The following is a 27869-nucleotide window of genomic DNA, read 5'->3' as shown; positions in this document are numbered from 1 at the left end:
AATACGCCAGCTGGGTATCGGGTTAAGGAAATGGTTAAGAACCGCTAGTGTACAGTTAAAGGCTTTCAACTTCTACATTTACTGTAAGGCTCATGAGTTTCTCGCCTTAAAGAGACTAATTATTTATTTTTGATTGAGCGATGTTGGCATGAGAGAGCAAAGCCTGCCCCGGCCTCCACTACCCACCACCCGCAGAATTTAATAATCATAGAAAACAAGCGTTTTGAAAGGAAAGGACGTGTTTAGGGCTGAAACACCGAATGGAGGCCTCTCGTGAGTTGTGTGCGAAGAGTCAACCGATGTTAGTGCGGCGGTGGACTGTTTGATGGTTAGCAACACCAGGCTGACTCAGTGGCCTGATAAGAATCGCTGTGTGATTTGGGGACTTGCCGCTCTCCATTTCCCCTTTTCTTAAGCAGTGCAGTTGCACAAAAGCAGCTGGCATTTTGCTAAAACATCTCAACTCAGCCATCTGAACGTATTTTTCGAACCCATTTATTCAGCATTGCATCACTGAACAGGAGGCAAGAACTAGTGCTGGGTGTGACATCTCATAGCTGAGTCGCCCACAAACCACACATCTCGGCAAACAATCTCCTGTGTATTTGTGGAAGAGGAAGAGCTTAGAGCAGGGGTGTCAAACTCCGGTCCTAGTGGGCCGCGGTAGCTGCAGGTTTTCATTCTAACTCTTCTCCTAATTAGCTGGCAGTTTTCACTGCTCATTAACTCCTTTTACGTTCTTTATAATAGCCCTGCTTTTAAGGATGCAGTCTTCTGAATTGACTTGTTTCTTCATTAAATGGCAGCCAAAACAGAAATGAGATGTGAAACGAGCCGACAGATGACCAGTTAAACTGGGATTTCAAACTCCAACCAGTTTCACCACAACCAGTTTCTTAATGAGAAGTCGATTCCTGCTGGTTGTTAAACCCATTTTTTAAGGGAGCTGCTGCTCTCACTCTGCCACAGCAGACATTTCCAAAAACTGTTGATTTTCTGTTTATTTGAAAGAACGCCGTCAAAAAGTTTTGGTCACCTGAGAGATCAGCCTTACCGAGACCATCACCTTTCTTTATATTTTCAGATATTGTGTGATGGGCACTGGTGAGCTGGTCGTGTGTTTTGTGTCTCATTATTGTCAGTCAGTCAGTCAGTCAGTCAGTCAGTCAGTCAGTCAGTCAGTCATTATCCAACCTGCTGTATCCTAACACAGGGTCACGGATGGTCTGCTTGAGCCAATCCCAGCCAACACAGGCAGGAGCAAATCCTGGGCAGGGCGCCAGCCCATCACAGGGCACACACACACACCAAGCACACAATAGGGACAATTTAGGATCACCAATGCACCTAACCTACATGTCTTTGGATTGTGGGAGGAAATCCACGCAGACACGGGGAGAACATGCAAACTCCATGCTGGTCTCCTTACTGCGAGGCAGCAGCGCTACCCACTGCGCCACTATGCCATCTCTCATTATTGTTTGGCTGCTGATTAAGGAAAAAGAGACAACTAAGGGGGCCTGAATCAAGTTAATTAAAACTAAAGCAAAAGAAGTTAATTAGCAACAAAAACTGGCCACTAATGAAGAAGATAGTTAGAATGAAAGACCTAATTGTCTTAAGGGGGTTGATGGTAGGTTAGTTAAGGTGGGGTTTGGAAAGTGTTGGTCATAAAGTCTTCTTTATTATTTAGATGTTCTTCTTTTCAAGCCTGCCATATGCTGGGTTCAAGTCCAAGTGTCTGTTAATGGCGTTTTCATTAGACAGCCAGCTCTCTGGCACTCTTAGCGCTGGCCCTGAATTTTACTTTCACCCTGTCCCAGTGAAACGCGTGTCCGGTGGAACTTGTATGTGTGTATAAATCAGAGACCCTGTGACCTGAGAGATTAAAACTAAAACTAAGGCAAAAGAAGTTAATTAGTAGCAAAAAACTGGCCACTAATTGAGGAGATGGTTAGAATGAAAACCTGCAGCCACTGCGGCCCTCCAGGAGCAGAGTTTGACAAAACCAGGCTCAGAGTTTTCTCCAATGATTCTGTTTTAGAGATCTCTGTAGGTTTGAGGTGCTACCACACAATTTAAAGCTGCTCTGTTCTTTAAGTCCAGACAACACGATGTTGAAAAATTGGACCAGAAAGGTTCTAAAATGCACCAGATGGTCAGCGGCAGCTCTTCTTCATATGTAAGCTACGGGCTTTGAAGATTTGGCCCCCAAACCTGACTGCCCACACGTGCCGGCAAGGCAATGCATGGACGACTGACCGCCTGGCACCTGCTCCCACTCCCCAGCGTGAGCGAGCTCATTATTTATTTATTATTTAAACGGGCAGTTTTTCTGAGCTGCATATACCATTTTTTGTCATTCCAACAGATGGTGCATCACAAACACAAACAATCCTTTTATGACTCCAGAACCAAATGTCTTACAGCACAGACATATACATTGCCTTTGTCATTCCAACAGATGACACATTGCAAACATTAACATTCCTTTAATAAATGCAATGCCAAATGGCTTATAACAGAGACATATGCATTGCTTTTGTCATTTCCAACAGATGGTGCATCACAAACATTTGTAGTAATGCATTTTATTACTGCAAATGTTTGTAATATGTCATCTGTTGGAATGACAAATGCAATTCATTTGATTACTACATGCATTACAAAAGATGGTGCATTACATATGTTAAGGCTGAGGTCTACATTGATTATTGAGATTTCAAGTCATCTTAGACGCGTCACAGCCCAGCTAGTACTTTTTAATTGGGTTGTCTGTATTTCATATAACCTGGAACAACTTATGTTATATGTTAGTGTGTGCAAGGTTTATATGTGATAGTTTTGATTATTCAAGATGTATTGTACTAAGAAAAAAGAGTACCTGATAAAAACCTACGCTAACATAAGGAGATGCAGGACTCAGAAGTTGAAGAATCCATTTTGGATGGTAAACGGCGCAGGAGAGCTATTTTCGAAATAAATGCCAAGATCAATTTTATAAAGCTGAATATCAAATTTATTGTTATGTACCTTTACTCCAATACATGTCCTCTAGTCCTCTAGTCTCCTATAAACTACATAACAGAAATGTCTGACAAAGGAAAATCAGATTAAGAGGAATTTGAGTAAAAGAGGAACAGACTGTGAAGTGGAAGGCAGCAGAGGTGCTGGCCGAGTCCTCATCTACAGTAAGTGTTAAGTGTGAATTCATGAAGAAGGCTCGGCCCCAAACCAAATCAATAAAGTGAAATCACAAACTGGAATCAAGGCCAAAATAAACACGGCAAACAAGATGTGACAGGCACTTTATAACCCAATTATGGGGCCATAAATTGTGCACAATTTTGTTGGATGCATAAATAAATCACCCATCACAAAACAATCCATTATTTTATGGCAGGAAAAATTCTCTTCTCTGCAGAAACTTACCATGCAAAGTATAAAAATTAAAACTGTGTGAGTTGTGTATTGGAAAAATAACTGTACTATTTTTGTTTGACATAAAAGGTGCTCTATAAATAAAAGATATTGCCATGCTGTTCCATTAACCTTGGGTAAAAAACTAGTCTACAACAAAGATTTTGCAAGTACATATACATTGACATTAGCAAAATAGATTCTTGTTATATATTATAAATAAATATTTACTGAGACGAATATCTCTAAATAAAAATAAGGCTCGTTAATTTTCAGTACTGCAACGTATACAACCAAAATAACGACGGAGAAAAAACAGCCTGCAGAAATTAAACATCAAGAGAAAAACAGCACCATCTAGTGGCATGAACTAATGCTGGGCAATACTTTACAAAGCTGCTTAATTGGTCGTTGCTCTATGGGAGGTATTCTATGAGGTTCTTGTGCGTAGACTTTGAAAATGAAATTGCGAAAAAGAGATTGCATTTTCATTTTATAATGTGAACGCTCATTTCCTTTCTTGCAGAAAATACTTCCAATAGGAAGACCGGCGCCACCATTAAGGCGAATTAGGCATAAGTGGAGGGAAAACCCAGTAGCACGGGTTAGCTACCTAACAGTCGGTTGGCGCACTAATAACCTTGGACTAGGGTGTAAAATGACCTGGCACTGGCACTGTCCATAGATGGCTCTGTTTCAGAGTACGGAGCGCCTTTAACGCGCTTTCACGTAGCAAGCCTGTGCGCGTTCAACTGAGCCGCGCTTCTACTGCGCATGACAACTACAGTAGCCGAGCCACGAGGAAAAGTCACTCTGAATATCAGAGGAGTACAACACCAAACTCTGAACTTTACTGGTCACTACAGTATCATCAGTTGCGAATAAAATTAGCATACGGTACAAGAATAAATAAATAAATGGGCGGATTATGGCAACAATCGCTCTATAACTGTTTAAAGGAATGAACAAGCGAATACAAGCGGCTGAAATGAGTTTCCTCCGCAGGGTGTCTGGGCTCTTCCTTAATGATAGGGTGAGAAGCTCAATCATCCGGGAGGGGCTCCTCCGCATCGAGAGGAGTCAGATGAGGTGGCTCGGGCATCTGATCAGGATGCCTCCTGGACGCCTCCCTGGTGAGGTGTTCCGGGCACGTCCAACCGGGAGGAGGCCCCGGGGAAGACCCAGGACACGCTGGAGGGACTATGTCTCCCGGCTGGCCTGGGAACGCCTCGGGATTCTCCCGGAAGAGCTAGTAGAAGTGGCCAGGGAGAGGGAAGTCTGGGCATCTCTGCTCAAGCTGCTGCCCCCGCGACCCGACCTCGGATAAGCGGGAGAGGATGGATGGATGGAATGAACATCAATTGAATGAGTTAATGCGACTCTCGAGAAATGAAAGTGAACCTCATTAGAAAAATCTACGTAAAGGCTGTAAATGTTATCACTTTTGAATTAAATAATAGAAAATGATTATAAGAAAAAAAAAAACAACCTTAATTTCCTTAGTGCGTCCCAGTCATCCTGTGCTGGCGATGGGTGAATAAACCTCACCACAGCTGCATAGCGGGGAGCGCTGACTGCCGGCGTGCCACCTGTGAATGAAGGTGTCACACTGGCCTTCATGTATGAGATCCGAAAAATAATAATAATAATAATAATAATAATAATAATAATAATAATAATAATGTAATTTGTTTATATAGCGCTCGAGGCGCTTCAAGAAGGAAGTCATCTAACTGAATCCTTTATCCAGGCTTCCGCCCGTCTGTGACCACAGTGTAGAAAAGGCGAGTTTAATAACCGAAAAGGAACGATGAAAGGCCGCTTGAATTATTTTTATTTTTATTTTATTTGAAATTAAAATTAGATCGCCCTTAGTGTTAGATCCAAGTGTCATCTTATAGCATGTCATTTTCTAACCCTCCTAAACCAGATTAGGGTCTAGGGGGAGTGGTTTTGGGGGGTTGGAGCCTATCCCAGTGTATATTCAAACGTTTTTGCTAAACACTATCGAAAGGATTAGGTGGCATGTGAACATTCCCACAACCCAAACAATATTGCATAATGTCGGGCAGCACGTAGCACCCATTTAGGTTTTTGATAATACTGTATTTCGATTCTTAAGAGCTTTTAAATTAAATTTACGGCTTTAAGAGCAGCCCTCTTCACGTCAGCTGTTTCTGGCTACTTTACAAGTATGCAGAGTCCGCGCAAGCGCACAAAAGTCATTCAGTCGCGCTCCAGTCATTTCTGCTTCCAGATGCCCCCTGCTGGTGAAAGCGTTTGCGGCACCTTACAACAAAACGGTTGAGTTATTTCTTGGTTGCCCGAAATTAAGCGTTAAGTGTGTTAACGTGTATTTTAAAATAAAGTGCAGTTTCGTTTTTAGGGGCTTTTTTTCATTTTGAAAAAGGTCCCAGAGACATCAGAATAATTGATTGTAGTTGCTACGAATCCTTGAGAAGAACCTACCAATTTTTTCCCGATCCCACTCTGGAACACACGGTAGCTGGCCGTATGAACAGCGCGGTTCTTTGAGGTAAACTTCGGTAACTTTAAGTGATCGTACTTGCGTTTTATTTATGGACATCGCAAATGCAAGGAAATTGAAGTCGTTTGAATTCGAAAGGGAAATCAGAGGTACGCGTGGAATGAAAACGTCCTCCTCCTTTCTGATTCCAGTTAGGACAGCAGATGTGTCGATGACGAGACAGTGTTGCCGTATTTATCACAACCTTGATATATGATTTTTGTCCGAATTAAATTTACTGCTTAATGTTTCGGATCATGTTCACGCATTTAGATTATTTATTTATTTATTTTATCAATCACCGAAACTGTAGCTTTTGGATATTTACTCTTCATCTCACTTTCTGGTTGCGTTGTGGCAAACATCGGGACAGACAAACTTTCTTGCTTATTTATTAGATTATTATCATCATTATTGTTGTTACTGTTTTAATTTTTTTTGCAGTAAATGTTCGTTCTAATTTAAGTTCTTTTGTATTCTCTGTCTTGTTATTAGCAGCTTATGATTATTGGTATGTTTGGTTTGAATTGAAGCAGATATAGAGGAGTGTGAACGCTTCTACATAGTTATTCCCTTACAATAAATTAATGAAAGGAGAGGATTCATTTAGATTCGGTTTAAATCAGCTACATGCAGGAGAAGACACTCGGGGCATTCTCTCAGATTACCATCAGGCGTCAATCACAAGATGCTTAGGAGGGAAGAGTGCGTTACATTAATTGTATGTTGTTGACTGGATCAACGTGGGCCGCTTGTGAACAATAAAAGTAAACTAAAAGAATGGAAACACTTTTGAAAGTGTGGAAACCTCTGTTGTATTTTATACAAATGTCCCTTGTTTTACTTTTATTTCTTTCCCATTGTACAGGAGTCAATGTCTCTCAGCCACAGGGTTCCGTGGAAGCCAGAGAGGGGAATAATGTCACTTTAATCTGCATTGTGTCCAGTGAGACTCCACCGGGACCAATGAGGTGGTACAAAGGTGCTGGCAGCGAGCGCACACACTTATACTCAGCAGCCCCCAAAGGAGGAGATAAGAATGACCCTCGAGTGACTTGGACAATGGAGAACACGACTGTCAACTACAGCATCACAATAAGAGACGTCAGAGTCAGCGACACGGGAAAGTATTACTGTGAGAAATACACAAAGGTAGATGAGAACAACCCGTACGCCTCAGGACCGGGGGTCAACCTGACGGTGACAGGTAAGACTGTTCTTTATGTGCATTACGTTTATTTGCCTTGAAGTCATTCTTTTTTCAGTGCTTTATCATCTACTGATGTTGAAGCGAGACTTTACTGTTCTCCACTTCTTTCTGTGTCTTCATGTATGTCTCCTCAGTTCTGGGTGCCTGATTTTGTTTTTCTGATTTCTTTCCACATTCTATAATCCTCATTACAAAAAATGGGGGAAAAAATAGAAGAAAATAATGCCAGCAGCTTAACTTCATGAATTAGCTCAATAGTTATTGTATTTTAATAGTAGGTGTAAGTCTGATTTATATAATAACAGATGTGTACAAATGTTTATTCATTACACTAAAACTTAAAATGTTTATTTCAAATGGCCATCTTCTGTAGCCTCCGAGCTAAACAATCTGGATTCACTAGTTTTGGTGTGGACATCACACAGTGAGTTCTTATGTGATATTAGGTATGGGATTCATAAAAGCAGTGTTAATGTCTGTGATGCACCATCTATCTATCTATCTATCTATCTATCTATCTATCTATCTATCTATCTATCTATCTATCTATCTATCTATCTATCTATCTATCTATCTATCTATCTATCTATCTATCTATCTATCTGTTGGAATGACAAATGCAATGCATTCTCTTATAACAAATATTTGTGATGCACCATCTGTTGGAATGACAGAGACATAGCAACCAAAATGACAGAGAGTTTGGAGCGAGCACCGATACAGCACATTGCTGCACCAACCACACGATGAACCACCTCAGGATCCCAAATTATGACCTGACTACAGCCGTGCAATGGGTTACACTTCAGCACCACACTAGTTTGAATGGATGGAACAGTGTGTGTTTTTTTTTTTTCTTTACGGTGACTGGAGTGCCAATTCTGCCACTATCCTCCAAGTTCTACCTTGCAAATTGGAGGACTTGCTTGCAGGGCTGGATTCAGGTTAACATCAAACCCAGGATGGAGCAATTGCAGGTTAAGGGTGTGGCAGGTGGCCGGGTCCCATGCCTGGCCGGGACGCCCCTTCTATATATGTTCCAGGGGAGCAACCATGGGCTCCTCAGTACCTCCCCCGGGACGCTTAGTGGCAGCCTCCCTGGCTGACGATGGTGCCTCAGTTTCCATGGGTGATGAGTTCTCCACAGCCCTGTTGGGATATGGGGTGGCCACCAGGGGGTGCTGCATGCATCCCTGAGCCGGCTCAGACAACTATACAGCCCGCCTGGAAGTGCAATTAGAAACAGGTGATCAAGCACTTCCAGGTGGGCTATAAAAAGGGGCAGCAACCACCACTCAGGAGCCATAATCGGGAGGAAGAGGACGAGGTTGCCAAGGAGGAGTGGTGGTGCCAAAGAGGGAGTCTTTTGTTGTTTGAATTAAGTGCTTTTTGGGACTGTGTTATGCTTGTGGGATTCACAGGGAAGACGTACCTCACAGGTGAAGAAAAATAAAAGTCTCTGTGTTTTTCCATGTGCCTCTGTGTCAGTCTGTGCAGGGTCGGGCGCTATACAGCGTCCAATTCACAAGGGCCTTACCCAAGGGACCAACGGAGCAGAATTAATTCTGGCATTTATGGGATTTGAACCGGTAACTGTCCGATTGCTGACGCAGATCCCTAGCGTCAGAGCCACCACTCTGCCCACACACAGACACGTATCCTTTAAATAAGATGGATATAAACAGAAGGGTCATCTTTAATAATTAAGTTTACTGTAAATTGTTATTTGGTCTGCAGAGTTTTAATGTGTTGTGCAGCATATGGGTGTCTGCTGAATATATTTATTATGTATTTTATTGTGGTAAGTGTCCACATTATGTAGGGTAAAGTGGGTAAAATGGAAAAAAAAATGAGAGTGAGAAGAATAATACAGTAATAGTTTGGTTGATTAACTAGATGCATTCTGGGATTTTAGTTCACTGTAATCTACTTCATTATCGGCAGTAGATTTAACATGGGAGAGGTATGGGTACATATTACAATGCCTACAGGAGATTTTGGGTGGGTTTGCTGCCGGGCTCATTCCGTCTGCTATTACCATCCTTGGCTCTCCTATAGTGCCACCCCGTGTGGCTCCACGAGGTCTCATTCACTGCCAAGGCATTCACACCACCAGCTCCACGTCCCACCTCAAATGTGCTCAGTGGTAACATAATCCGCCTCGACACTTTGAGCTGATCCAAGCCTGGATCTTTAAGGAGATTCGGACTCACACCCAAACCAATAGAGGAGAGACATCTCTGAAGTACTTGAAGGTAAGCGCTCTCCATTCGTGACCTCTCTTTCATGATCGGGACCGGTTAGCTATTGCTCTCTGCTTTAGGAACATACTGCACAAATTTTATTATCTTATACTAATACGAATGTAACGACAGTATATGTGAAATAGCTAAGTACTCGTGTATAATAAGTTTGTGTTCTGCAGCGCACACACGCTATCGACAGCCTGAAAGGTCTCCTCTTCTTTGTTTAACGTCTCACGAGTGTTTAAGGGTGTCATTGAGAATGTGCTGATCGGGGGGCTTTTAAAATTAATTCTCCTTCATCATTTTACTATTAATGTTGCTTTTTCCATAAAGGCCCTCAGGAAATGAAGACATTCTCACTGTACAGCCTCTAAACCTAAATAAAAATGTTACAATATGTTGTTGTAGGTTTTTGAAGAACATGTGAGTTGACAATGTTCTACCTGAAAACAATGGAAGAAACAACTAAAAAAAAATCCAAACCTTTCAATTAAACAAACAATAAAGTAATTGTTGTTTGTTGCAGGTACAGGCCCTTCTAACTCTACAAACCAGAACACTGATGGTAAGTAGAAGAACATGCCGAGTACCTGCAAGTACAATTGGAGCAAACAAGATAGGCATGGCGGCATTCCAGTTTTGGTGAATATCTAAGAAAAGCAACAAACTGGCATACATTGATTACACTATGTAACAAATTTTTATTTTTATTTTGTTCCTGGGTACAAAGTGTGTTTTCCTAACCCATTATGCCTAAAAAAAATAGAAAATAGCTGATGTTCCACAAAAACTTTGCTTTTGAGATCAGGACAATGATATTTTGAAATTTGTCTGTTTTTGAGAAAACTCTCGATTCACATTCAATACTGAGTAGTCTTCTAGAATATTCTTGAACTGTTAGAATTGTCCAGATGTTTCTAGAATTTTCCAGAATCATCTAGAACTTTCAAGAAACTTTTAGAACTTTCTAGAACGTTCTCGGACTGTCCAATAGCAGTCATACAAGTATAGAAGCACAGGTGACTCGAACCAACAATTCAGTTTATGATATGTTCTTGATTTGATTTAGATGGCATCAAGAGGTTGCTTGCACCCAGCAGATGCATTTTGCTATGTCTGTGGACAATTTATAAAGACAAGAGTGAGAAAGTATTCCGTGAAAGCATGTCGTAAGATGTGCGAGGCCTACAAGGCATACTTCGGCATGCCTGTCGGGGATCAAGACAAGCCCTGGCCACCTCATTTCACATGCGAATATTGCAAGAAAACTCTTGAAGGTTGGTACAGGGGAGAAAAGAGAGCCATGAAGTTTGCTATCACGCGAATTTGGCGGCAACCGACTGACCACTCAAGCAACTGCTACTTCTGCATGGTGGATCCTACCAAATGTCGCAATGGCAAGAATGCACCTCAGATCGTTTATCCAGACATTCCTTCTTCCATTGCCCCAGCACCACACTGCCACGAGCTGCCCGTTCCCACTCCTCCGAAGAGGGATCAGCCATCTTCAGGAGACAGCAGCAAGTCAGACAGCAAGGAAGATATTGCAGATATCCTGGACACTCATCTTGACAAATTCAAGGATAACATGGGAGCTTACTCAGAGGTTCAAGGCGAGCGCTTTCATCAGGATATACTGGACTTTGAACGTCGTTACCAAGGACAGTATAACGAAAACATGATGGGGGACTACATTTGGAGGCTTCTTCGAGAAAGCAATTTGCAGTACAGTCGCAAATCTAGAACACCTACTCATTTCTGAACCTTTTTGAGTGGTTTTGACTGTCTTTGTCTATTTACTATGCAAGTGTTGTTCTTTATCAGACCGCATGAACGAAAAGATAAAAATTCTCTTGTTTTGTCACTATAAATACGAAATTTTCTGGGCTGTGGTCATAAAATCAAAGTTTGTGCTGAATGTAGTCGTTTCTCCATAGGCTTTAGACATAAGCAGTTGAAATATGCCAGGAACAAAAATTGTGTTACATAGTGTTATCTGTACTTAACACTGGCTTCTGTTGTATCCTCAAAACGCTGGACTAGGAGCAGCATAGCATCTGGAAGATATTCCAAGTCCCCTGCCGATACTCATGAATCTTCTTATTGAATTTTTGATCGTCATATTTTCCAAGTGTTTCTTTGTAAGTGCTCCGGTGGTCTGCACAGGTCTGTACACACATAGGCAGTGGGGTCTGATGCAGCAACCCTAACCCACACCCTCACCCTAGGACGCCATCATCTGAGCGGAACCATTTATGATATTCGAATGGTCCGTGTTCCGGACACTGAGGATGACGGGTCATAGAAAATATGATAGTAATGTCTGTGGTATGTACACAGAGGGGCTCCGTTTGGTAAATTGAGCACATTTGTCACATTAGTTCCCCCTTTGTGAGTGAAACAAGATCACCAGAGTTGGGGTGGGGGGGGAAGATTTGGGGGTTGGTTATCCCCCTTAGTAGGGTGGGCTTCCATCTTGGTAAAATTGAGCATAATCATCAGAGCAAGTCCCCCTTTGTGAGTTAAGCGTGATCATCTGAGCTTGGCGTCCCTTGGTAAATTGAACACAACTGTCAGAGCAGTTTCCCTTTCATAAGCCAATTGTGATTAGAGTGGGGGAAGGTGGTTGTCCCACTTGCAAAGGTGGGGGCACCCCCCTTGGTAAATTGAGCATAATCATTGGATCAGTTCCCCCTTCAAGAGTTAAGTGCAATCATCTGAGTGTAGGGTCCCCTGGTAAATTGAACACCATCATCAGAGCAGTTCTCCCTTCATGAGTCAAGCGCAGTCACCAGTGTGGGAGATAGGCACCCCCCACCCCCCCACTTCACCAACATTGGTAAACTGAGCATGTTCATCAGAGCAGTTCTGCCTTCATGAGTTAAGCGGGATCATCTGAGCTTGGGGTCCTTTGATGAATTGAACATGACTGTCAAAGCAGTTCCCCTTTCATAAGTCAATTGCCATTATCAGAGTCGGGGAGGTGGTTGTCCCGCTTGATAGGGTGGACACCCCCCTTGGTAAATAGAGCATGTTCATCAGAGCAGTTCTGTTTTCGTGTAATAAGTGCGATCACCAGTGTAGGGAAATGGAGTCCCGCTTGGTGAATACCGGGGCTAATGAAACGTAACCATTGGAGTGGCAACCCTCTGTGAGCCACCAAAGACTTGGTGCCATTCTAAACATTAGCAACTCATAAGCCACCGGGGGGCAGCCTGTGAGCCAGTAGCAATGAAACACTGCTCTAGAGAATGGATGCCTGCCTGGCCCGTACACAGTTGTGCCATGTCAGTCTCTGCCTCCCCTCTGACCCTATAACTGGATTTGGAATAAGCAGCTTCAGTGGATGGACCACTATTCTCATAGAGTAGACACCCAAAATTGTTAAGTGACGTCGACTGAAGTCGCTTCTGGGGCCCCTCAGGGATTAGGATCCTTGAAGGTTAAGCTTCATTAGTGTCATAGTAGATCCACCCCTGCTCTGATGATGCAAAACTTGAACTCTTTGGGCACTGATCATCTCCTGCTTAATACAATCCCTATGATGGTGATGGCAGCATCATGCTGTTGGGGGAATTAACAGTTAGATTGGTCTGAATTGAGGGAAGGATGAATGCGGCCAAATAAGGAGTTCCTTGAAGAGAACCTGGGTCAAGAGTGTACACCACCTCAGACTGGGATGACAGTTCATCTTTCAGCATGATAATGACCCAAAGCGTACAGCCAGGACAAGACTGGAGTGGTTTCAAGACAAGTCTATGATTGTTCAAGGTCTGGACTTAAACCCCAAACAACATCTGTGGAGAGACCTGAAGATAGCAGTTGCAAAGCTGATTCCCATCCAATCTAACAGAGGATCTGCCAGGAAGAATGGGATAAACTGCTCAAGGTGTGCAAAGCGTGTAGAGCTTCACCCAAGAAGACTTACAGCTGTGATTGCTGCCAAAGGATCCGAATACTTTTAGGAATGAGAGATTTCTGTTTTTAATTGTTAATAAATTGGCAAACTTTTAATAATAATAATTCATTACATTTATATAGCGCTTTTCTCAGTACTCAAAGCGCTATCCACACAGGGAGGAACCGGGAAGCGAACCCACAGGCTTCCACAGTCTCCTTACTGCAAAGCAGCAGCACTACCACTGTGCAAACTGTGAGGACAGACTTTTCTGAAAATATGTTGTCAGTTTGTCATTTTGGGTTGTCGAGTGTAGATTGAGAAGGAAAAATGGCAAATGTAACAATTTAAATTTACAACACAATAAAGTTTGCAGAAAGCAAAGGAGTCTGAAAACTTTATGAAGGCACTGGCAAAAAAACAAAAAAAAAAACAAATCCTGTCTGAGACTTTGCTATGTGAGCTCCATTTAGTATCTCCATTAGGAGTAATCTCAAAATGATAAATCAATCAAATTGTCTTTCACTGAATGCATCTCTGGCTAACATTATTTGCAATTCTTTAGTGCTGACATCATTTATCTATTTCTGGGCTGTAGAGAGCAAAAACCTTTTGCCACTTTTTTGGCCGATCAAATGAGCCAAATTCATATTAAAATGCACACGCTGGATTTCGGGACATGTGACATTGCACATATTTGATTGGCTGTCTTGTCCTGAAGATGCATTGCTCAAAGTGTTTTAAGTATCTCCGCACACTTCTTCCTTCCTCAGGCTGTGAACTAATTCTGTAATCCCTAGTCCTAAGGCAGCCATCCGTTCTCAGGTAATAAATTAATTCAAATAGTTTCTGCAGTATGTGCTTATTTCCCATTCCCAAGTCATAAACTTAATTAAAGAAGAAACCAACTCGAACAAAGTCATAAATTACTGACACACTACAAAAGAATGCTTGCAATATCTGTAATTAAAGTCCTGTAAATGCAGTCCATCTTGGTTCATTTGAGCAAAACAATTCAAATTTAATATAATGATGAGTCTGCAGTTCTGCTCCGGGACGATCATGAACTTTACAATTGATTTGTTGTTATTTCTTTTGCTTTTTACCTCCCAGGTCACAGTGGCAAAATCGCGGCAGGAGTGTTGAGCGCGATCATCATCATCGTCTGCATCGTCGGAGTCACCATATGGTATTTCCGCAAGAAAGCTAAGGGTGAGCCAAGCATTCATTTTTAATAGTACTGAATCTTTACAATGAAGTCTTCCTCCTTACACAATATCGAATGTGGCCATAGGTAACTATTTAATAAACATTGCAGCATCGGGTACTTACATTTACAACAGTCTCTGCTATCTAGAGCATAATTTGTGAAACATTCAACAACATGTCAGACACATATAGTTGTCGAGGATGTTGTCATCTCCATGCTCCGCAGAGTCTTCTCCCACTTGGATATGATCAGGGTCTTTGATGTTTCCAGTGCCTTTAACAACATTCTGCCTCATTGACTGAGGAAAAAGCTCAAGGCCATGAATCTTGATGCCCCCATGACCTTCTGGATGACAGACTACCTGACCAACAGACAGCAGTTTGTGAGTCTGAGGGACTGTGTGTCAGAAATGGTGGTGTGTAATACTGGAAACGACTCAGGGAGCTGTCCTGTCTGCCTTCCTGTTGACCCCTCCAAATAACGGACTTCCAGCACAATACCAGCGCTTACTGTCTACAGAAAATTTCAGATGACTCCTCCATCATAGGCTGCAATAATAATGGAGACGAGTCAGAGTACAGGAAGGCTGTTTGTCTCGTGGTGAAGGAACAACGACCTGCGACTCAACATCAGGAAGACAAAAGAGCGGGTGGTGGACTTCCAATATGCCAAGAAGACTCTGAGACCACCAGTCACCTTTCAGGGGGAGGACGTGGAAGTGGTGCAGGGCTACAAGTACCAGCAAAGTGAACTGGTCTGACAGCACAAGAAGGGCTGGAGCAGACTGGACTTCCTAAGGAGACTCTCAGGTCTTTTGATGCATTCAGTAAGCTGTTCTACCAGTCCATAGTAGCCTGTGTGGTGCTCTATGCTGTGGTCTCCTGGGGAAGCAACCTGAGCTCAAAAGAAGCCCAGTGCCTGAACAGACATATCTGGAGACCAATGAACCCTGGACACACCGGAGGCTGTTATGGAAAAGAGGATGATGGCAACATTAGACTCCATAATGAAAATTTCCCCCCATCTCCTCCAGGAGGCTCTCTCTCTCTTGAAGCACTTTTAGCCAAAAGCTCATTCCACCACAGTGTGCTAAGAATCTATCTATCGATTTTCTGCCTGGTGTTATCAGGTAATTCAGTGCTTCCACCTGATGTTCTTGTTCAGTTTAATTTATTTATTTACTTATCGATTGATTGATTGATTGATTAATTGGCTGTATCATTTGTCCTGTGAGTCTGTATCCTTGAATTTCCCCATGGGAGTCTCTAATCTAATAACAATATCTCATTGCCTGACTTTACAGTGAAGACATCTGAATGTTAGTCTACACCAGAAGAATGTGATTCTTCAAGTGACTGCCACCTTCCTGTCTGCATTTTGCGGTGTTTCATATCACAATGAATTCACATTGCATTGGCTCCGTGGTTCTGAATCAGGATGTAAAAAAATGGATGAAGGAGTAAATGCCCTTTGACCTTTGACTAGACAGGATAAGTAACCCAAGGAAGAGGCCTATCATATTGGGACACAAACAATCATTAAAGGAGGTGGTGTAGCTACAGAAGCATGGGGACAACCCACAAATTGTTGACTTCAGGTGTTTTGCTGTTGTCAAACCAAGCACATAGCCATGCAATCTCCATTGACCAGCATTAGGTCATGCTGAAAAGCTCACTGACTTTAAATGTGACACCATCATAGGATGCCACCTTTTGTTACACGTCCGTTTGTGAAATTTCTTCTCTGCTAGATCTGCCAACCATGAAGTGAAAGTGTCGAGGAGCATCAGCAGCTCAACCATGAAGTGATGGACCGTACAAACTCACAGAAGTTTGTTAAAAACGCCCATCTTCTGTGGCATCACTTACAACAGAGTTCCCAGCTGCCTGTGGAAGCAACATCTACACCAGAACTGTGCGTTGGGAACTTCATGAATGAGTTTCCATGGCCAAGTAGCTGCACGCAAGCCTAAGATCAGAATGCACACAATGCCAAGGGTTTATCTGGAGTGGTGTAAATCACACCACCTTGGGACTCTGGAGGAGGTGAAGAGTGTTCTCTGGAGTGATGAATCACGCTTCACTATCTGACCTGGGTTTGGCCGATGACGAGATAAATGCTACCTTCCGGACTGCTAGTGTCTACTGTATAAAGTTTTGATGCAGAAGGATATTATAACAAGGTCCTGTGGTGGTTCCTGTGAGGGGTCCTCTCAGTTCTACAGCATACAAAGATATACAAGTGGCCCTTTTCTGTTCTAGCTTGACTGTGGTCCTCTGGTCCATAAAGACATGTAGGATGTTAGGGGGACCCTGGTCATCAACCCTACTAAACACTTTTGGGAAACACAATTCACTTGGAGTCGGGTCTTCTCGTCCAACATCAGTACTTGATGTCATCAATGCTGTTCTGGTTGAAGATGTCTCTCTAAGCCTTGTGGAAAGAAGAGTGCAGGGCATTATGGATGAAAAGCGGGGCCAACTTCACCCTATAGTTTTGGAATGGGACATCCAACCAGCTCATATAGGTGCGATGGTCAGGAGTTCACAAACCTTTGGCCTTTTAGTGTATGAGGAAAGAGTTAGCAAATAGAGGTTAAGAGGAGACCTGATAGAATTCTTCAAAATTATGAGGGGAATTAGCGTGATGGTCTCCAACTGTTACTTTAAAACAGGGGTGTCCAACTCCTGTCCTGGTGGGCCGCAGTGGCTGCAAGTTTTCATTCTAACTCTTTTTCCTAATCAGCAAACAGTTTTCACTGCTAATTAACTCCTTTTCCATTCTTTTTAATAGCCCTGTTTTTAAGGATTTTGGCCTCTGAATTGACTCATTTCTTCATTAAATGGCAGCCAAACAGAAATGAGATGTGAAACGAGCCGACAGATGATCAGTTAAACTGGGATTTCAAACTCCAGCCAATTTCACTCAATTTCTTAATGAGAAGCCAGTTCTTACAGTTAATTAAAGCCGTTATTGAATATCATGACTTGTTGCTGCTCTCATTCTACCACAGCAGAGTGTTGATTTTCTGTTTTTCCTAAGACCACCATCAAGATGTTTTGCTGACCTGAGCAGACCACCATGACTGAGGCCATCACCTTTCTTTATTTTCTGGTTAGCTGGTTATGCTTGTTTTGTTGTCTCATTATTGTTTGGCTGTTCATTAAGGGGAAAGGAACAACTAAGGGGTCCGAGTCACGTCAATTAAAACTAAGGCAAAACAAGTTAATCCTAGTTAAACCTGCAGCCACTGCGGACCACCAGGACCAGAGTTGGAAACCCCTGCTTTAAAATGAGTTCCCTAGTAACAACATGGGGACACACTGGTTTTTTGAGTTTGAGACCCACTGCCATAAAGGTGGAGTAGATGTGTTTGTTTTCTGTAATTCTCTACGTCTCCTCTAGAGTAGCAAGAATAGATTTCCACTAACAATTTTTTCCACTTTTCTGTTTTTTTAGGAAACAGCACCATCTCCAAAAGCAGGTAAACGTTGACTTTGATTTGTTTTCCAAGCTTGTCACTTCACCGTGTCTGTGATGTTTATACATTTGCTTGGCTGTCCATGTTGGATTGTCCAATTTACACCTACATGTTATGATTTTTCCCTTTTCTATGGAGTAAATTTGCTTCTATTTTTGTGCATCTCCATTTGTAATTTCCCTGGATGCTTGCTATTCTGTCGATCAAGGGATTACAGTTTATTTGGTCTTTCTTAAGCACGAGTCTTGTGTGCAGTTGTGTGAAAACGTAAGTACAACCCATGGAAAGTGTTGACTTTCTCAACATATTTGAACAGGCAAATGGTAGATCTTCATGGAGACAGTGCCTACATATATCTGAACAAATAATACATCAAACTGACATGGTGAAACCATTCTCCTTATCCAAATTAACAACAATTTAGATTTGTCACATGGAAAAGTAAGCCAACCCTACATTTATGTCCACATCAGATCCATCATATTAGAAGCAGATGTTCCAGATGAGGTTCTCAATGATGAGAACCTCCTTATGGAGTATGCTGGTCTTACTTAAACTGTAGATATTGAGGGTCTGGTGTTCTCTTTGCTAATGACGTGTGTGGTGAAATCAAGCCAAGATCAAAAGAGGTCTCTTAAGGGCCTCAGAAAAAAAGGTTGTGGATGCCAAGGTGTCTATCAAGGGGTTATCAAAGATCCCCAATCATTCCACTGTAACGAAAGTCTTCTACAAGTGGCATAGATTTCAAAAGACTGCTAATTTGTCCAGGACTGGCCAGTCCAGCAAATTCAGCCCAAGAGCTGAATACCTTCATACTAAGAGAAGTCCAAGAACCCCAAACTTTAATTGTGGGATTAGCAGGTAATGTTGGTTTCAAAGTGCAGGCATCTCTAACCAGAAGGAGATTCTACAAATATGACCAGCATGTGAGGTGTACCAGGAGAAAGTCTCTGCTGTCCAAAAAAAGAAAGGTTAAAGTTTGCTGTTGAACATCTAGAACAAAGACCAGACCTTCTGGACCAATGTGTTCTGGACAGAGGAATCAAAGATAGAGTTGTTTGGCCACAGCAACAGTAGAAATGTTTGGTGCAAACTGAAGACAGCATTCCAGCTATGAAGCACAGTGGTGGACATGTTCTGGTTTGGGTTTGCTTTGCTGCCCTGAGGGCCTGGGCTTAAGAAGAATGAAAGGCCAACTGTCTGAAACCTGAATCTGAACCAGAAATGGACCTTTCAACATGATAATGATTGAACGCACAACAGCAAATCCAACGAGGAATGGCTCAAAAAGAAGAAAAGGAGGGTTGCGGACCCGTCTAGTCAATGCCGTGTTTTAAATCCACCCCACTAAACTGTGGTAGGAGGACTTGAAACAGGCAGGACGTGCAAGAAAACCCACAAACATCTTGCAACTGAAGACATTTTGCATGGAGAAGTGGTCAAGAATGTCAGTGTCAAGAGTCTGGTGGGCATTTATGCAAAACACTTACAAGAAGTTATTTCTGCTAAAGGCGGAAATACCAGCTTCTGAGGCCAAAGGTGGACTTACTGCTTCCCCCTGCAGACCTTTATATCGATTGATATTTTTGTTGCATAAAATTTCCTTGTGTTTTTATTAAAGTATATCACCTTTATCTGTAGGCACTGTTTACTGTTTGAATTTTGAAATATGTTGATAAAGTCAACAAGTTCCATGGGATGTACTTACTTTTTCTCCATGACTGTGAGTGTTGTCTTATGTTGGGACGCCGCTGGTGTAAATTATGGCAGCTGGCATCCAAGTGTTTGGGTAGTTTCCATTATTCCCCTTGTGATTTATGTGCTTTCTGCCTTTTTGCTAAGGTCTATTGTGATTACTCACAAGAAATGGCCAGTGTTGTGAGGCCTCCAGAACTAAGCTAGGAAGCAGGCTGGAACGTCTACTAGCCTGGCCAGAAAAGGTGCACACAGAGGCAGCCAAAGCTACAACTATAGTAGCTGGTTTCGGCCTACAACTGTGCAAAATGTGCTTTAGCTTCAAAAACTCAGAATTATGCTTCAAAATCTCAATAATGTAAATTTTATCAAGCGGGGAAAAGGGTAAAAACCATGAAAAAAAAACTTGTAGCTTGCACTTGAAACAGTCCACAGGAATCTTTATAAATAAAAATACTTATAAAACAAGAAAAAAGAATTCCAAAGCTCAAGAAGGGGAGGCAAAAGGAGTTACTAACAAGTCCAAAATCACAATCCTGAAATGAGTAGGAAAATAGATGGAATCTCACCAAAAATACAAATAAGAAAGCAATACTCACACTAGAAATGGACCTTTCAACATGATAATGATTGGACGCATACCAGCAAATCCAACAAGGAATGGCTCAAAAAGAAGAAAAAGAGGGTTACGGACCGGTCTAGTCAATGCCGTGATTTAAATCCACCCCATTAAACTGTGGTAGGAGGACAGGCAGGACGTGCAAGAAAACCCACAAACATCTTGCAACTGAAGACATTTTGCATGGAGAAGTGGTCAAGAATGTCTGTGTCAAGAGTCTGGTGGGCATTTATGCAAAACACTTACAAGAAGTAAGTGTAAGTAAGTAAGTGTAAGTAAGTAAGTGTAAGTAAGGGCGAGCACATTCAAATGAAATGCCAAGGGACATCACTTCCCAGCCAGCCTTTATAGAGCTGGGGGGCGGTGCCTTAACAGTGATGAAAACATGGCTCCGCCCTTTGGGGATCCACCCACAAATATATGTGGAACATCAGAGAACAGGATAGAAACTACACAATAACTAGCGTATATACTCACATTTAAGTTCTCCGGCGGAAAAGTCAGGACTTGATTTTACCGTATAATTTCTGACATTTTATAATGTTGGTCGTATAAATTGAATGCAGAAAACGCACGCTAGTGGTCCAAGAGATTACGATATGCTAATGCCCACCTGAGAGAGTAACCACGGAGCACACGCCCTTTTTTTTCTATGTATTATGCCAAAGTGACCACACGGTAATACCCAAACTATTCCGAAGTGACGTTTGCACTGATTTGTGTTTTTTTGTATCTCACACCCTCATACACCTTTATCATAAGAGCATCCCTTATCTACGATAGAGCGTTCAATCAGCAACCTCAAAATAGCAAAAACAACACTCCACATTCCTATATTTCCGATTCCTATGTTTTTAGAAGTTTTGTGAAAAGAAGTAACTTTGACCCCTCGTGTCCCATTAGGAGGTGAACTTCAGAGGTCGGTTGATGTGGCCTACACAACTTGAAGTCCTTCCGATCATATTTGCTACAGACACCTATTGGTTTACTCTTAATCACAAGGGAACAATTTCCTTCAGAAGATATGGTCCAAAATTGTCTACAAAATTGTATCTAGAGGGGCAAAAAGAGGGAGGAAAAGGTGCACTGATGGGCACAATTCATATTGAGACACGGGTTTGGGTTGGAGGTTCCCCTTGGAAGTGAAAATGGACTTATTGGTGTTATGAATAGAAGTCCTCAAATGTGATCCAAATGGACGATATGCAAATATAAGCTACCAGTATTCATATGGCAAGAATGGGTCCCGGCCCGCTTCAAGTATTAACTTTACCCCAAATGTTAGCATAAAACCAATCCTGTCCAAACAGAGCTTACAAATTACTGAGGTCCTTTGGTAATAATTACTTTACATCACCTCCTGGTGTAAACTAATCCCGTTCAAAAATTGTGAAAACGTGCAATAGTCCATCTTGTTCTTGGTCACTTCTTATTACAAGGTCCTTCTCCGTATTTGCTTAGTTTGGCTGGTCAGGCACTTCCAAATAATAAATAATTATGGAGGCACCTGGGCTTTTGGGAACCTTCAATGCTGTAGGATGTTTGTGCAGCCCACCCCAGATCTGAGTCTTGACACCTTCCTGCCTCTAAGCTCAAAAACTATCATCTTCATGGCTTGGTTTTTGCTCAGCTATGGGGCCTTCTATAGACTGGGGAGCTGCCTTTTCAACTGATGGTCTCCACAGGTGGTCTCCAAACAAGGTGTAGAAACATCTCTATGATGATCAGTAGGATAGGATCCACCTGCGTCAAGTGTCTTAGCAAAGGGTCTGAATACTTGTATCAATGGGGTGTTTCAGCTTTTTATTTTTAATAAAATTACATAAGGCTGCAGCATAAAAAAGTGAAGGGGTCGGGATACTTTCTAAAAGCATCGTCTTTTAGTCAACAGTCTTTGTCTCTAAAATTGTCCCATTTCATGTGGCAACACAACAGATAAAGATACGAGCTGTGCTATGTAAGAGATGCTCACTTTGATGTCTGCGGTGACTTGTTTTCCTTCTTTCTTACAGCTCTTCTAATGATGGCTCAACATCCCCAGTTGTAAGTCATCTCCCTCTTATGGTACCATTGCCAGTTTGCCATTTTTTTTTCTTAGCACTTGGTAACATTTCCATGAATTCATTTTTAGGATTCCAAAGAGGTGGAGGTCACTTATGCAGAACTGGATTCTAAGAATTTCCAAAGCAGACAGAAAAAACCCAAAGAAAATGAAGAAGACCAATCATCAACTCCTGAAATGCCAGAGTCAGTCGTCTATGCCAGCCTGCAACAAAATAAAGGCACATCAAAATCATCACAGAAAACCAAAAGAGCACAGGAGGCGATGCTATATTATTGAACAGCGTCCTCAAGGTACCCATAACTGCCCCTCAAGAGTTTCCCAAAGTGTCCCCAAGTCAGCCATTCACTTCATGACATTCCAGATTTAATCATTAGGGAGCACATGTAGACCTAGATGATTATGAGAAGAGGCTTTAGATCAAAGTATAAAATAAACCCAAAAATGAAAATAATGAGAGCTGCTGGCAGTGATTCACCCTGCAAAGTATAGATAATATATAGTGCCTTTCATCTATCTATCTATCTATCTATCTATCTATCTATCTATCTATCTATCTATCTATCTATCTATCTATCTATCTATCTATCTATCTATCTATCTATCTATCTATCTATCTATCTATCTATCTATCTATCTATTTCACTTTGCATAACCCAGTTTCAGTCCAGTCTTTTTTCTTTTGAAAAACACTACATATAATACAAATAAATAATGAATATTATGTTAATATGATGTCTTTCTCTATCAGCTTTTTCCATAAATCACTGCCATTTATTTCACCAAGACTCACACCTTCAGCTCTGTTTTGAAGCCTGAATACCACTAAGCATTGCCACCATGTGTATATTGTAGTTAACGTTTCATGTGCAGTTAATACAATATACAAAGTCAAATAATACTTTTGTGATCAATTAATGTTATGTATAGAATGTTTATAAAGTTATTCAAGTATTTTTCTGATTTTGATTGAAATATACGGTTACTCTAAGTGTTAATTACTGCATATTAAAGCGGCTCTGCCTGTTTGTCTGTTGTGATTACTTCATGGCCCTCACCAAATGAAATGTGAGGCTCCCTCCCTGCCACCTGTGACGAGGTGTGTGGCGTTTGCTTCTGGTGTGATGACAGGTCAGCGCTGTGGATGGCCTCTGAAGGTGGACTGCTCTGCTCTTGAGTGCCATCTTTGTAATAAAGAAGCACCACTGTGACCTCTGTGACAGATCCATTACTCAGATGTTAGTATTCTGACTGAAAATTGCTTCCTTTTTTCTGTGTCTACACTCCTTCTTGATTTCCAGAAGAGGGTGCACAAAGTGTTGCTGCTACAAAGCTAAATGACATGACTTCAGTGTAAACCAAAACCCAGATGGATTGCCGTTCAGTCGCCTTCATCCAAGGTGACATGTAACATTGCTGATACAATTGCTTTTGTTTTTCCTGTTGGAACACCAGCAGATGAAGATGACTTGATCACAGTCATGTGGTGTCAGCAGTGGGATCTGAACACACACCTTGAAGGGTTAAAGAGTAAGCCTTAATTACTACACCACATTATGTATTGCACATCCGTAAAATGTCTTACATCACAAGAAAAGAAAAATGAAAGAGTTGTTTCCATATTTCCAAAAGTAGTTTCACCTCATCTTGTAGTGCACAGTGTGGCAATACCTTCAAAACCTAAGTTCTAGATAGATAGATAGATAGATAGATAGATAGATAGATAGATAGATAGATAGATAGATAGATAGATAGATAGATAGATAGATAGATAGATAGATACTTTATTAATCCCAATGGGAAATTCACATTCTTCAGCAGCAGCATACTGATACAATAAATAATATTAAATTAAAGAATAATAATAATACAGGTGAAAAAACAGACAATAACTATGTATGTTAAATATTATCTTTTACCCCAAAGTGTGGAATTGAAGAGTCGCATAGTTTGGGGGAGGAACAATCTCTTCAATCGGTGGAGCAGGATGGTGACAGCAGTCTGTCGCTGAAGCTGCTCTTCTGTCTGGAGATGATACTATTTAGTGAATGCAGTGGATTCTCCATAATTGATAGGAGCTATGATTGATAGGATATATATATATATATATATATATATATATATATATATATATATATATATATATATATATATATATATTTATTGATAGGAGTTATGACACATAACAACTTTGATTATTCAAATCCTTTAACTTGACCACATTTGATTATAGATACATGTCTAGTGGAGCCCCCAATGGAGCCATTTCTCACTTTCCTCCATGGCAAGTGGCAGAGTAGTTTAGACAACCTGGTGCTTGGTATCCCAGGCCGCCACTGCTAACTCATTTCCTAGCTTTATTTTTTTAAGTTTGTGTATCGGCCGAAGACCTTGTAAGTAAGCGGGTGACCCAAAAAGTGATCCGAGGTTACTCTGAATGACGAGAAATGACAATGTAAATGTCCAATCCTTGCCAGTGCATTATGAGCATTAAAGTTGAAAGTCAAGAGAGGGCATGCGGTAAAACAATCCAACAATGTCTTTGTCTGACTTTACTTTGAAAGAAAGTGAAGGCCCTCATTAGCACTTACAGTACCTTAAGTCTTTGGATTCATATTTGCTCTTACAGAACATAATTTGTAGAAGACCCATGAATACAAGATGACAAAGACATTGTTCTCCACATGGAGAGAAGAGAGGAGGTGCATCCAGAAACATTCTGCAAACAGAATGATGATAAGGCGTCAGTAGGCGTCAACCCGGAAATAAGAGCAACATGCATGTAAAACTAGCAACCTACGTTGAGGTGAGGAGCTCACAGGGGGCTGGAATGGGGACACGACAGCCAAATACAAATTTGGGCACCAGAGAGTAGCACTGGTTATGTTGAATTACAGTTGATATATTAGCAAACTATAATTTTGGCATATTGTTTAAGACGTCTACTTTGTGCAGAGCAAAATCTTCTTCTTCTTCTTCTAAAGCTTTTTCCATGTTAATATGGGACGGCTATACTGGACCAGCCTCCTCCATTCTTGTTTGCTGTACACATCCTCATCTGATATCCCCTAGATCCCATAGACCCCTCTTCTCACAGTCCATCTTCTTTCTCTTGGAGAAATGGAGGAGTCTGGCCCAGTGTAGTGGCCCCATATTAAAATAGAAGAAGAAGAAGAAGAAGAACTCTGGTTTCTTGAGCAGTTGCTGCTGGCTGCTTTTATAAGGCACCCGGAAAAGCTCCAGGTGCTTGTTGGTCTACTTTGGGAGCACTTCCGGGTGTGGTGGAAGTGCTGCACTCCGGGGCTCAGCAGCAGCCGTGGTACCCCCTGGTGGTGCCCACGAAAACCAATAGGGCTACATCAGACTACAGCTCCCATGGACCCCTGTGAGAGTCAGAGGCACCGCTGCAACCCAGGGGGGCTGCCACCTAGCTCTCCGGTGGAGATAATGCTCTGGTTTTTCTCCCTCCACCAGTTCTTCCAGCGTAGAGACATCTCGGCCAGGCAAGGGCCCCAGCCATACACCACAGCAGACACAGGGAGAACAAGCAAACTCCACACAGGACGAGAACCCCAATTATATTCAACATCACACAAAGCATGCATAGCTGCCATATTTTACATTTTCAATAATGGATCAGCATTCTTGAAACAACACTTTAAAAAGACCATCTAATGAAATAACATCCATCAGCGGTAAAATAACTCACTTATTGAGATACTGGCTATGACAAAAACCTGCAGCCACAGGATGGAGACTGGAATCCACAGCTGTAGCCCTAAAACCTTCTGAGTGCACATGACAAGCACCAGTGAAGAATAACCTCACTGATTTAAATAATAAGTGGACCAGTAGATGGTGCTGTGGTTCCACCTACACATTTACTTAAGCAATGACAAACTCAGGAAGTTCACTTACTTTCCAAATGACTGAGCTGAACTGACTGTTCTCAGAAATGAGTGCCTAATGACCCGTCTCCAGACTCACACCGAGTTCCTTATTTTATTTGATGTTCAAGGAATCAAAAAAGAACTGCTGCTCTCCAACAAATGGTGGTCTCTTCTATATAAATGATGCCAAAAGAACATCGAGTGTCCAAATTCTGTATCCATCCATTATCCAACCTGCTATATCCTAATACAGGGTCACGGGGGTCCACAGAAGTCAATCCCAGCCAACACAGGGCACAAGGGAATAACAAACCCGGGGCAGGGTACGAGCCCACCACAGCATCCATTATCCAACTCACTATATCCCAACACAGGGTCACGGGGGTCCACAGGAGCCAATCCCAGCCAACACAGGGTGCAAGACATGAACAAACTCCGGGTAGGGCGCCAGCCCACCGGAGGGCACACACTAGAGACAATTTAGGATCACCAATGCACCTAACCTACATGTCTTTGTGTGGGAGGAAACCCACGCAGACACGGGGAGAACATACAAACTCCATGCAGGGAGGACCCGGGAAGCAAACCCAGGTCTCCTAACTGCGAGGCAAAGCGCTCAATTTACCAGTCGATCTATGTTCCTACCCTCACCTATGGTCATGAGCTATGGGTAGTGCCCGAAAGAACGAGATCGCAAATACAAGCGGCTGAAATGAGTTTCCTCCGCAGGGTGTCTGGGCTTTCCCTTAATGATAGGGTGAGAAGCTCAGTCATCCGGAAGGGGCTCAGAGTAGAGCCGCTGCTCCTCCGCATCGAGAGGAGTCAGATGAGGTGGCTCGGGCATCTGATCAGGATGCCTGCTGGACGCCTCCCTGGTGAGGTGTTCCGGGCACGTCTAACTGGGAGGAGGCCCCGGAGAAGACCCAGGACACGCTGGAGGGACTGTGTCTCTCGGCTGACCTGGGAACGCCTCGGGATTCCCCCGGAAGAGCTAGAAGAAGTGGCCGGGGAGAGGGAAGTCTGGGCATCTCTGCTCAAGCTGCTGCCCCCGCGACCCGACCTCGGATAAGCGGAAGAGGATGGATGGATGGATGGATGGATGGAACATGAGATGTTTAATATCATCATCATCAAATATCTATCTATCTATCTATCATATAGTGCCTTACATTTATCTGTCTATTATATAGTGCCTTTCATCTATCCATCCATCTATTATATAGTGCCTTTCATATCTATCTATCTATCTATCTATCTATCTATCTATCTATCTATCTATCTATCTATCTATCTATCTATCTATCTATCTATCTATCTATCATATAGTTCCTTACATTTATATGTCTATTATATAGTGCCTTTCATCTATCCATCCATCTATTATATAGTGCCTTTCATATCTATCTATCTGTCTATCTATCTATCTATTATATAGTGCCTTACATCTATCTATCTATCTATCTATCTATCTATCTATCTATCTATCTATCTATCTATCTATCTATCTATCTAGTTTTACATAAGATGGGCAATTTCAATTCAAATGACTTTTTATCAATTCATAATTTATAATAAAAGTAACCTTTACATAATAGTAATAATACATTGGAG

General features: G+C 42.0%; 1 protein-coding gene across 1 annotated transcript in view; it reads left to right on the top strand.

Moving 5' to 3' along the window:
• The window catches only part of LOC114658479 (signal-regulatory protein beta-1-like), a 239528-nt gene extending 216132 nt beyond the window's left edge, over positions 1-23396 (top strand). Inside the window, exons 6-10 of the mRNA XM_051932652.1 lie at positions 9930-9968; positions 14415-14513; positions 17971-17995; positions 22319-22349; positions 22438-23396. Coding sequence (XP_051788612.1) covers positions 9930-9968; positions 14415-14513; positions 17971-17995; positions 22319-22349; positions 22438-22647 — 404 coding nt within the window. The 3' untranslated portion in view covers positions 22648-23396. The remainder of the gene's footprint in view (positions 1-9929; positions 9969-14414; positions 14514-17970; positions 17996-22318; positions 22350-22437) is intronic.
• The last annotated feature ends 4473 nt before the right edge of the window (positions 23397-27869 follow it).

The sequence above is a fragment of the Erpetoichthys calabaricus genome, chromosome 10 (assembly GCF_900747795.2).
Source record: "Erpetoichthys calabaricus chromosome 10, fErpCal1.3, whole genome shotgun sequence".
Lineage (NCBI taxonomy): Eukaryota > Metazoa > Chordata > Cladistia > Polypteriformes > Polypteridae > Erpetoichthys > Erpetoichthys calabaricus.
This window is presented reverse-complemented; position numbering and strand designations above follow the sequence as displayed.